General features: G+C 38.3%; 1 protein-coding gene across 9 annotated transcripts in view; it reads right to left on the reverse strand.

Annotated features, from left to right (window-relative positions):
* CCDC138 (coiled-coil domain containing 138) overlaps positions 1–12,169 on the reverse strand; it is a 33,348-nt gene that overhangs the window by 3,488 nt on the left and 17,691 nt on the right. Inside the window, exon 14 of one of the 9 annotated variants that reach the window (XM_030948751.1) lies at positions 5,901–8,058. The exons of the other annotated variants lie outside the window; for them this stretch is intronic. Within the exon in view, the coding sequence (XP_030804611.1) occupies positions 7,997–8,058 (62 nt within the window). The 3' untranslated portion in view covers positions 5,901–7,996. Of the gene's footprint in view, positions 1–5,900; positions 8,059–12,169 lie in introns of those variants that run through there. 9 annotated transcript variants of the gene reach the window in all.

The raw sequence follows: 12,169 nt of genomic DNA on the forward strand, positions 1-12,169 counted from the left end.
TGACCAAGTGCCACCTCTGATACACAGGGAACTCTTGAGACTTGTGGGCCTTTGCTGATTTATACCCTCAAATGAAGAGACTGAGAAACAGCAAATGCTTCTATCATAGATCAGAGAAACTACAGCTATACGTAATCTTTCCTCTTTTTTCAGCAGAGGTGATTTTGCTCCTTTGATTCAAAATGCTGAATTCAACAGATGGAATCCACAACTTACATAATGGAATGTGTGGATGGAAATCATACAGATGAAGGATAATAACCGAGTTTGGTAGCAAGAGGCCAACCTTGCAGCAATAAAAAGCAACAACAACTGACATTTTGTAAAGTTTGGAAAAGGCAGGCAGATGTTTTGTGGTTTGCATAGCTGAAGTATCCTCTGTTCTTTACCCAAAGCAATGCAAAACAACAATTAGTCAAAGACATATGCATTATCAAGGCAATAAATCACTATAAATTAATTTTATTTTCTGTTCATATCTGTGTTTTTTGCATTCTTCCTACCATGTTCAATACACCTATGGTTTTATGCACATTGTCTTCTCTGTTTTAGTACTACTTTCAGTTACAATTTGCTGTCTAAATTGTAACAGTAATAAATATAAAACCAGAATGAAAATAAAGTAGAAAAGAAAGCAGTAATCAGTGAAAAAAAGATAAGTAAAGATACTATTTCTCATTTTATTTTAGCTTATGATCTTCAAGGCATACCACTTTTAATATTTTTCTCAGTATTTCTGTACTTTCTCTGCAGAAGGTATTATTTTCCAGAATTTGTCATATAAAAAAACCTCAGGGCTATCTGTCAATTACAGCAAACAGAAAATTGTTAGATGAGTTCACCACATGTGCTACATTTAATGATATGTGACTGACATACACTCGGTGCTCTTCATTGAGCCACTGCTCTCTGTGGCAGAACTCTGGGGTAATTAAGTACATACAGCAGAGCCTTAAACCTGGAAAAAAGATTAACTAAAATTTCACTTCTGGTATGATGCTGTAATGCCCTAGTGAGTTTAGCTTGTTAAAATCCATGAGAAGAGGTGACAAAACTATGAACAGAAACAGCAAATAAGCAAAGCCCAATGAACACAATCACCATCTTAAGAGTGCTTCCTGAACAAATATTTCTATCACTGAAGAGTGTTTGAAGTAAAATTTCTGTAAATAGCAGGAAGAGATAACCTTCTCTAAAGCAATGAAAATCTAGGACTACAAATTATGTAGTCTGTAACTTTATAGTAATTCTATGGAGCTACAAATTTATAGAGATTCTGCTAACATTTGCAACAGTTCCCCCAAATGACTGCCTATTCCCAAGAAACAGAAATGATGAGTCCTATCAACCTGCACTGCCCCACTGACGAAATGTGTTTTAACAAAAACTTGAAACAGTATCTCTTACTTACCAAAGATGCTTATCAGAAAGGGAAGAAAAGAATAAATAAATGTGTGACAATGCTGACATTCAAGAAACAAACTGAGAAGAAAGGCTTTTCTTCTTTCTATTGCCTGTTAAGACAACAAATGGCTTTAAAAAACTCATTCAGCATGACTGCTGACTCATCTGACCTCTGATTCATGAGCTATCTGAAGGTAACAAAGATTGCTTGGATGAACAGGGCAATCCTAAAATTTATTCCTATAAATATCCTTAAATAGCCATAAAATGCTTTTAATTCCTTTTCTGCAGGGTAAATAAATACCATATTTAGCTGACCTGAATATTTCTCTGCTGCCCTGCTCTTACTGGTTCCTTAAACATACTACATTAAAAAAAACAATACACACACACACACATATATGCTGTTCTGACTTTGAAGTTTACAAATTAACATAAAAGACAACATTACTTTTAAGACAGAAGATTTTTCCTATAAAACAGGAAAGCTAACATGATAATAATGTCTAAATGTTTGCAAAGTTAATCACATGAAACCCAACTGAAAAAAGTACACGTTTAAATGGAGTTTCTGTACACTCTTTATATATTCAATTCAGATAAGCTTTTGAAGATTATATTCTAAGTAATCAGAAAATTAACAAAATAAATACATAATTTAAATGCATCTCTGGCTGATTAACTAAAAATAATAAGCTTCACATTTTAAAATATTTTGGCGGCTTAGATTCTGCATTGATTTTGCTTTTAACTATTTTAGAAAAATATAATTGGAATTTATCCTGACAGGACTTTGTCACAATTTAAAATAATCTGCAAAAGCCTCCAGTGGTATCCTTAAAACATTAGAGCGTGCTGTAGTTGCATTAACTTAGCCTGATTGGTAGACCACAACGAACAATAAGCAATTTATCATTGTTGACAGGATTCATATGAAATTTACCCTCAAAGTAATCAGTCACACAGCATAAAATCTCACCAGCTACAGTTACCCAGAAAATTCTGTTTTCATACCTAAAGCTATGTGACATCAGGAAATAAAATGACGACTCTAAATTCATGTTTCAACAAATTACCGATTACAGTTTTGCCTCATTTTCTGATTGAGAGAGGATCTGCTGGGAGAAAGGAGAACGTGTCTTGGCAATGCAAGTGAATGATGCAGCAGTGTCCACTAGTGTGGAAAAGTTACCAAACACAAAAGTTAACTGTGCACCACAGCAGGAACACTTCAAAGGAAACAGCAACATCACTTGCTATGACCAACTGCCTCTAAGAGCCACCTACAAGATTTGAACCATTTGCTGAATTTAACAGTTTCTCCTGTACTGAGCAGCCAGGACTGTTCAGCCTCAGCGGTTAGAATACAGTGTAGGTGTCTGCACAGGTGACAATGAGTTAACAGGAGCACAAGTGGCAATTTCAGCTCATCACCCACTATGTGTTGACCTCAATATGATCTGAATTGCTCTTCAGTTTCCTAGGATATGCAAGACATTCAAACAGAAATGGCACAGGATGTATAGGAAACCAATGCTATATGAGAATATGGCAACTGGACATTACACCGGGAAAAAAACTGGGATAGCCCTGTATTTGATTGTGGGTTTTGATTGTCCAGAGCTTGAGGAATGTGATGGCAGGATTGAGTGTTTGGGGCTAAGAATCAGGGGAAAGGCCAAGACAGACATCCTGATGGAGTCTGTTATAGGCCACCCAACCAGGAAGAACAGGCAGATGAACTAGTCTTAAAAAATCAGGGAGGTGTCTCATAATTCCTAATTGTTCTCATAGGGGACTTCAACTTACCTGATGCCTGCTGGAAATACAACACAGTAGAGAGGAAACAGTTCAGGAGGTTCCTGGAGTGTGTGGAAGAGAACTGCCTGACACATGGCAAGAGAGCCAATTAGAGAAGTGTCCCCATTAGTTCTGCTATTTGTGAACAGAGAAGGACTTGAGGGTGATGTGATGGCTGGAGGCCATCTTGCACACAGAGATTCACAAAATGATAAGAGCTTTTTATTCTTGGAGAAGTAACGAAGGAGGCCAGCAGGGCTACTAAGTGGGACTTCCAGAGGAGCAGACTTTAGCCTGTTTAGGCAATTGGTAGAGAGTCCCTTGGGAGGCAGTCCTGAGGGGCAAAGGAATCCAGGAAGGCTGGACATTCCTCAAGAAAGAAATCTTAAGGCACAGGAGCAGGCTGTCCCCATATGCCAAAAGGCAATATAGTGGGGAAGCAGACTGGCCTGGCTGAACAGAAGTTTGGCTAGAACTCAAGGGGAAAAAAAAGCTTATGGCATTTAGAAGAAGTGGCAGGCAACTCAGAAGAACTGCAAGGGTGTTGTGAAATTATGGAGAGAAAATCAGAGGACCAAAGCCCAAGAAGAACAGTCTGGCTATTGGTGTAATAGACAATAAAAATGTTTCTGTGGATACACTAATAACAAAAGCAGGGCTAAGGAGTATCACCACCCTTTCTTGGATGTGAGATGGAAACATAGGGACAAAGGATGAGGAAAAGTCTACCTAATGCCTTCACTGCCTCAGTCTTTAATAACAAAACCAGTTGTTTCCCAGGTACCCAGCCTCCTGATCTGGAAGGCAGGGACAAAGAGCAGAAGGAGGCTCCCATAATCCAAGGGGAAATGGTCAGTGACCTGATGCACCACCTAGACACACAGACAAGCCTATGGGACCAGATGGGATCCACCAAAGGGTATTGAGAAAGCCAGTGGGAAATGCTCACCAAGCCACATTCCATCATTTACCAGCAGTTCTGGTTAATGGGGAAAGGCCTGGGTACCTGGAGGCTGGCAAATGTGACATCCATCTACGAGAAGGGCCAGAGGGACGATTCAGAGGCATGTCAGCCCAACCTTGGTGCCAGGGAAAGTCATGGAGCAGCTCATTCTGAGTGTCCCCACATGGCATGTGCAGGGATCAGGCCCAACCAGCACAAACATGGGTTTATGAAAGGCAGGTCCTGCTTGACCAACCTCATCTCCATCTACAGCCAAGTAACCTGCTTGGTGGATGAGGAAAAGACTGTGAATATGGTTTACCTGGACTTCAGTAAAACCTTTGACACTGTTTCTCACAGCATTCTCCTGAAAAAACTGGCTGCTCAATGCGTGGAAGAGTGCACTGTTTGGTGGGTAAAAAAACAAGTAAAAAACCCCCAGACTGGTAAAAAACAAGTCAGGAAGCAACACTTCACAAAGAGAGAACAGTCAATGCAATGTATTTGTTGGATTTGGACCAAAAAATGGGAAACTGAACATATGTGCCCTTCAGTAAAAATCTAAAGATATTTTCTGGAACTAAAGCTGAGAAATAAAAAAGAAAATAAAATCTACTATAGGTTTATCTGTAAGTATGTGTATAGGAACTACAGTTGTTGAGGCAGAATAGTGAGGTATTTTTGTCTGGTAAATAAATGCTACAGCAGTTATAACCAATCTAAATGTCAATACCATTTGAGAAAGCAACATGTGATATTATATTGCAGAAAATGGGTGTTAGTAGAATGGCTGGAAGGTGTGCTGCATAAGGAATTCACTAAAATTAACTTCAGTTTTAAACACTGATTTTTGCAATTGTGCTTATCTGGTATACTAGTTAATGACTATGGCATAAAGGTAGGAATAGTCTAATGAAATTCCATGCTGGAACTGCCTACTTAGAATGCAGCAGGTATAAAATACATGTAAATCAGAATTATCTTACTTGCTAGAATAGCAGAAGCATAAAGCTGATATACTAAAAATCAACATACATTTTTCCTGGAAAATCACTGATGATCAGGGGATCAAAGGATGGATTTGATCATCAGAGGATGAAAGCTTTTGCTGTGCTGATTGAACTCAGTTTGTATATGAGCAATCAACATGGCCTTACCATTAAAGACTGATTCTAATGAGGCCTGACAGAGAGAAAAAAACATTTTACAAATAACCTAGGTAGCATTTTAAATTGAAGTAGTACACTACTATGGGTTTCTTTGTTCAAGAGGCCAGAAAAGGCTCAATGAAATGCCAGAATCACAGAAAGAATCACAACTCTCTCAGCACACACCTGGAGGAGCTTTGCTCCAAACACAAACACTAAAAAAACCTTAGCATAAAAAAACATCACCTGTAGTTCTGTAACACTACATTGCAAGTGAAAGATATATAAAGTCTGAGCTCTGACAATGCACAGACGTTAGTTTGAGTAACAATTTTTATTTTCTCCTTCAAGGAAAGCCTTTCTTTATGGAATTATATCAATTATGACATTGCTCAAAAAAAAGTTGGCTAAAAAGTACAATAGTTCTGATAATCAAATACAAAACAAAATATGTATAAAAATATTTTTCCTACTTAAATAATTTTATGGAAAACTATAAAACTGTAAACTTTTTATTAAAAATATGCAAGTTTAGTAAATAAGAGCAAACAAGATCTTACTTGAATAAACTCCAGTGTTCTAAAGATTTCATAACTTAAATTGACTGGAAAGGGGATGTGTATATCCAAATACTGATATAACCAACTCTTTTTAACATAAAATAATTTTTAAAAGTTAACATTCACATCTACCTTCAAAATGATATGCTGCTTAAGAACCACATGATTACCCAAAATGAACAGTGAAACTTTACTTCTGAAATGGCTACTTGGCTCTACATAACTTTATATTTAATGGCTCCTTCTATTTATTGTTTTGGAGTAGATGAGACAGGGGTCCAAAATTCAGAATGGCTAAGCATTACATGACTGTTACTAGAAGAGGGAGAAAATAATAACACAGATGTTATTTGCTATTAGAGAAGGGTACTTCATACTAAATTAATTTCATCAAAATCAAAGTATTCAAACTAAATTTTAATTGAATTAACAAAAATGTGTGCAAAGTTTTGGTGTACTTGTTTGCTTTCAGCACATATAGGTGGATGCTAGCATTATCTAGTCTGCATTTAACAGAGTTAGACATCCTTATCTGTGGTTAAAATATAAACTAAAACATCTATTAATCCAACACAATTATCCACTGTTTTCAGAAGAATGAATAAAAATTACAAAGGTAAGATAGGATAATAGAGGAAAGATTTCCTTTCAAATGATTTGTATTTCAGTATTCATGCCATGTAAGCTGTAAATCATTTCTATCACTATAGCTTCAAAACACAAGTCCTCAGGACAATTTCACATCTGCTTTTCACACAGGTGAGGGGAATCCTACCTTAGTACAATATTCACCAACTTGACATTTTTATCCTTCCAGTGCTGCAGAATAAACTCACTTGAAAAGCTGCAATCCTGCAAAGTTACCAGTGAAGATAATATGCTGGAAAATGTTGAATTTTAATCTGTTTAGGCATATGGGCATTTTTTACTCCATGCCTCAACTGCTTGTAGTCTGCAAAGTCTCAAAATGCTAAGACTCAAAAGGAAACATAAAGGGGTAGGTTTGAGTTTTCTTGGCGAATTCTGACCGTTGACTTTTTAGAAGTACCCACAGAACAGTGCACATTGTAGAATTCCTAGGATCAGTTACAGAAGCATTCCAGCAAAAAGGAAAAAGGAAGTGTCCTGTAGATGGTCAATGTAAGAAGACTTCAGTTTACATTTAAAGAAGCACAGCTTCTTACTATGGAGAAAATCTTTTTATCTTCACTGGCTTCATTAACTTCCCTATGAGACTACATCTGGACACAGACTTGATTATCCATGACCATAATATTTTCTTCGGAAAAAAAATTAAAATTAAAAGTAAGGTTCAGTGAATATGTAAATACAGCTCACTTTTGCAGCTTTTAAAATTCTTCAGTTATGTCAATATGGTTAAGAAATCACACTTAAACCCTACCAGAATGTGCCATAACTTACAGTAAACTTGAGAGCATAATTTTGATGGTTTTTTTTTTGAAGGTGCTCTCATTTTAATTTGTGAATAAGTACATAGTAATATAAAATATACTCTCTGCAAAACAGAAAAAAGCTTGAAGACAAAGTACATTTAAGTTTTATTTAAAGCAAATGCCAGTGTTTTGTAATGTCCAGTCAGCAGGCAAATTTTGATTTCATTGAATGAACTTAAGGTTGAAAAAGGGGAATGTACTAACCTACCTGACACAGTCAGATACCACTGCAGGAGGAATTTAAGACATATGATGTCTTTGTATAAAAGTGCAAAATGTGAAACTGAGGCAGGGAGCTCTCTGTCAACAGTTTCCAAATCAGGCATGACCCAGACTTCAGTTAACAATGGTATTTTTGATAGGTGAATATAAACTCACTACGTCATTTGAAACCCTTTTAAGTGATTTACAAGTTTAAAATAAACACAGTAAGCTGTGTGAGAAGACAGGAAGAACATTACTGAACAAGATTGCATATGACAAGTATTCAGCTACAAGGTGATTTAATAGCAATGATGTGATGCTCTTCAACACTCACAGAACAAATTTTCTTGATGAGATCATGCTACTTATTACTAGATTGTTTCCAGAAAATGTTTCAAGTCTGGTATCCAGGAATTCTCTTGAACAGTGTGCTGCAACTACTGTCCTAGAAACAAGGTCTGCTGAGGAAAGACATTTGTATTCTTAGGGAGGGAGCTCTGGAGTATGAAGATGCCCTGGAAACCACTGTTTCATGCTACAACAATCTGGATAATTAGAAGTAACAATTACTTTAGTTATCAAACATTAATTGTTATAGTAATTTTAATGGGAAATGATAAGAGCTTTGTTAAGCAATAAATACATTATATCCATTTGACTAAACTAAAACATGGGCACGTACCAGTTAATGCTTTGTTCTCAAAATTTCAAAGGCAGTCAGAGCACTCCACATTTGTAGAAATCTATCACAAGCCATTCAACATTTAACAAGATATTAAACCTACTTTCTATGACAATTCTATCAGAGAAGATTTTGGTTTTACATCTGTCTTCACAAGGGGCATAGCTTAGAGATGGGACTAAAAACTGAACACCATGGCCTGGTAGCCTGCTTTCCTTAACTAAAGTAAGGAAACCTTCAAAAGCTGTGGTACTGAAATCTTTCTTCTCTATTAAATGAGCAGAAATAGATGCCTTACCCTTTTCCTTAATGAAAAGCAAGGAAGATGCCTTTATAGATCACTCATTAGATTCATAGACCAAAAGAAAGATCAAGCTGAATGTGATGGCACTCATCTGAAGGCTCAGATTCAAGGAAAAGAGCACCATGACTAAAATAACACTGTAGGACTTGCTCCCTTGACTCTGCTTTCATCAGTCAATCTGTAGCAAGGGAAAGGTGGGCATCCTCCAGAAAACAAACATGGATTGAAATACTGGCAATGGGTATTGAAAAAAGAAATTGAAAGGATGTAACTGAACAGACAGTCCTCCTATCTGACCATGGAACAAGAAAGTAACCAATGAGATAGCTACAGTAAAAATATAGCTAAACCAATTTATACACCATTATGTACACTTTTAAACAAAAATATTAGCAGAATGTAATAAGAGAAAAGGGATAAAATATCTTTGCAGATTTGATTTTCTACTGTCACGTTCACAACAAGCTGTTAACTCCCACAACTCTGGAATTTAGAAGCAACCTATTACTTCCCCTGAAGAGAGCTGACTAAACCAACCAGACTGCAACTTAGGCCACTGAGCTCTTCTGAAAAAAAATCTCCAGCATATAAACAACATGAAATATAAATTATTTAGAATTATATTGTTTATAATAAGAATTACCTACATTTTCATTTCAGTTACTTATTAACTTTCTAGCACAGGTTAAAATAAGCAATTTGCTAACAAAATGCAAGTGGTTAGGCAAGGACCCACACAGCTGCAAAATTTTGTTCCTTAAATCTACAAACAGTAAAAGTAATGAACAGAATCCACAGAAGTACTGGAATATGGAAAAAACCCCAATACTTTGAGAGCATAAAAGTAAACTGAAACTGAAGCTCTTTTGACAAAAAGTAAACTGTCTGAATTAGTGCATAACATCTTTAGCAGCTCCTCTCACTCTTATGCCCTGAGGAGCATACTAATCTCAACTTTTTTCACCCCTGGCATTTAAAAGCCAGCCTTTGGTCCAACTAGGAATGAATTTGTATATGATAAGAACAATGATCAGCAGAACATTTTACCTCCTCCTCAGGCCGTAAGATTTCCGTAAAAGAGGTAAGGCAAACAAGATTGGCATATATATATTTATATTTATACCACACACACATATATTCTGTATATCACACACATTGTTACAATTCCAAATACGTTAATGATTTGGTGTACTGGGTCTGGTTGAGACAGAGCTAATTTTCTTCACAGCAGCCCTCAAAGTGCTTTGCTTTGTATGGGAAGCTGAAAGGTGCTAGTAACACGTTAGTCCTTGGCTATTGCTAAGCAGTGCCAGCACAGTGTCAACACTGTCTCTGTAAATTCCCCCTCACCAGCAGGCTGGGGTTGGGCAAGATCCTGGGAGGGGACACAGGCAGAGCAGCTGAGCCAAAGTGACTCCCATATACCATATGGTATTAGCTCAGCAATACAAGCCAAAGGAAGGGAGGAGGAGGAAGGCAGCATGAGAGGGGAAGGGGCATTCCTTATTTATGACATGTCTTCTGGAGCAAACTCTATGCATGCTGAAGCCCCACTTCCCAGGAAGTGGCCAGACACTATCTACTGATGGAATCTTTTGGTTCCTTTGGTTCCATGCGTGGACTTTGAAGAAATAAATTTTGGGTCAAGATAAAGGCAGTTTATTAAAGCAAAAGCAATCTTATTTTCTTTTCCCTGTTTTGCTGAGGAGGGGAGTGTCAAAGTGGTTGGGTGGGCACCTGGTGTTCAGCCAGGGCCATCCCACTATACTGGGACAAAACAGCGCGATTATTTTTTTTAGAATTATACAATGGCATGGAAACTCACAGATGTCAGGAAAATAACAGTGAAGCTAAACTTCATGCAACTAAGTTTCAAGAAACACATAGAAATTAGCTTCCTAGGGGTACCAAAAGTCTTAAACATTTCTTCACAGAATTCCACAAGTGGCCTATCTGGAGAGGTACACTCCTGTGGAGGGATAGAATGTAAGAAAATAAAGATAGTGCAGAAGGTAGTCCCACACCTGAGGAGTTGCAGCTGTACTAATCACCAAAGATTAGGAACAGGCCTGCCCTTAATAGGCCACAGCTGTGTCCAACCAGAAGACACGTGCTACAAAAAAGTGGGGTAGCTGGTTGAAGAGAGAGTTGGAGTTTGTTGGTTGTGCTGCGAAGAGGGCTAAAGTTTGTTGTCTGTACTGAGAAGAAGAGTGAGTCAGTGCTGCGAGGAGGTGCCCATGAGAAATCACCAAGAAGGTATGGGAGCTTTGCAATAAGATGATAACACACTCCAGGGTGTTATCTTACCCTTGAACAGAGGAGGTGTAGAAAGAGAAAAAAGTACTGAAGTATGTCACCTTTCAGTCCTCCATCATTCCCCATTGAAATGTTGGTGCCAGGACCCACAGCTTGTTGATGCTAAACTCCTGAAGAGAGACAGACTGTATAAAAGGCTGTCTGCCAGTAACATCCACAGCAGTGAGACTATTAATTTTAATTTGCCATTAAGGTCTTGTACAGAGAGAGAAAAAAGATGATACTAATGCCTCAGCTGTTGCATTTGACATCATATTTTCAGTAAGTGAAGCACCATCAGTGCTGTGTGAACTTGCAAGGGAAACCTGAATTCTGAACCCAATGTACCAGACATTACTACGAACCCAAATCAGTGATACTGATCCAAAATGTAAGAACATGCAAACCAATCCCAAATCTGCTTAAGCAGTACTGTAGACTCTCATTCTAGCTTCCATCAAGAGAAGTATCTGTCTTAAACTAGTAGGTACCTTCAGAGAGACCTCAACAAGTTAGAGAGCTGGGCAATCACCAACCATATGAAGATTAACACTGTGAAGTGCCAGATTCTGCACTGAAGATGGGGCAACCAGTGCCCTGGCAGCCAGGAGGGCCAGTCCTATCCTGGGGGGCATCAGGCACAGCATGGCCAGCTGGGCAAGGGAGGGGATTGTCCTGCTCTACTCTGAGCTGGGGAGGCCCCACTTTGAGTGCAGAGGGAAGTTGTGGGAATAAAATATAGAGAAGACATCAAGGTATGAGAGAGTGTCCAAAGCAAGGCCACAAGGATGGCAAAGAGAGGAAGCCATATGAGGAGCTGCTGAGGTCACTTGGTCTGTTCAGCCTGGAGAAGAAGAGACTGAGGGGAGACTTCCTTGCAGTCATCAATATCCCCACAGGAAGAGGAGGGGCAGACACCGATCTCATCACTCTCATGACCAGTGACAGAAATTGAGGAAATGACATGAAGCTGAGTCAGGGGAGGTTTAGGTTGGATATCCATGGAAAGGGTAGTTGAACACTGGAAGAGGCTCCTCAGGGAAGTGATCAGAGCATCAAGCCTGTCTGAATTCAAGAAGCATTTGCACAACATTCTGGAGCACAGGGTGTGACTCTTGGGGTGTCCTGCACAAGGCCAGGAATTGGACTTGATGATCCTGATGGGTCCCTTCCAACTCAGCACATTCTATGATTCTGTGATTCTTCATGTGCAGCTTAAGTAATTATCCTCAGTATATGAGGGAAACCTAGGCTTCATTTCTGGAACACGAGAAAAATAATTTCTTACAGGAAAAAGAGAACCTACCTAAGGACCTCAGCTAAGTCTGGACTGCACAGAAACATTAGCATTCATTGCTTATCATAAAAAAAAGGT

The sequence above is a fragment of the Camarhynchus parvulus genome, chromosome 1, assembly GCF_901933205.1.
Source record: "Camarhynchus parvulus chromosome 1, STF_HiC, whole genome shotgun sequence".
NCBI classification, from domain to species: Eukaryota; Metazoa; Chordata; class Aves; order Passeriformes; family Thraupidae; genus Camarhynchus; species Camarhynchus parvulus.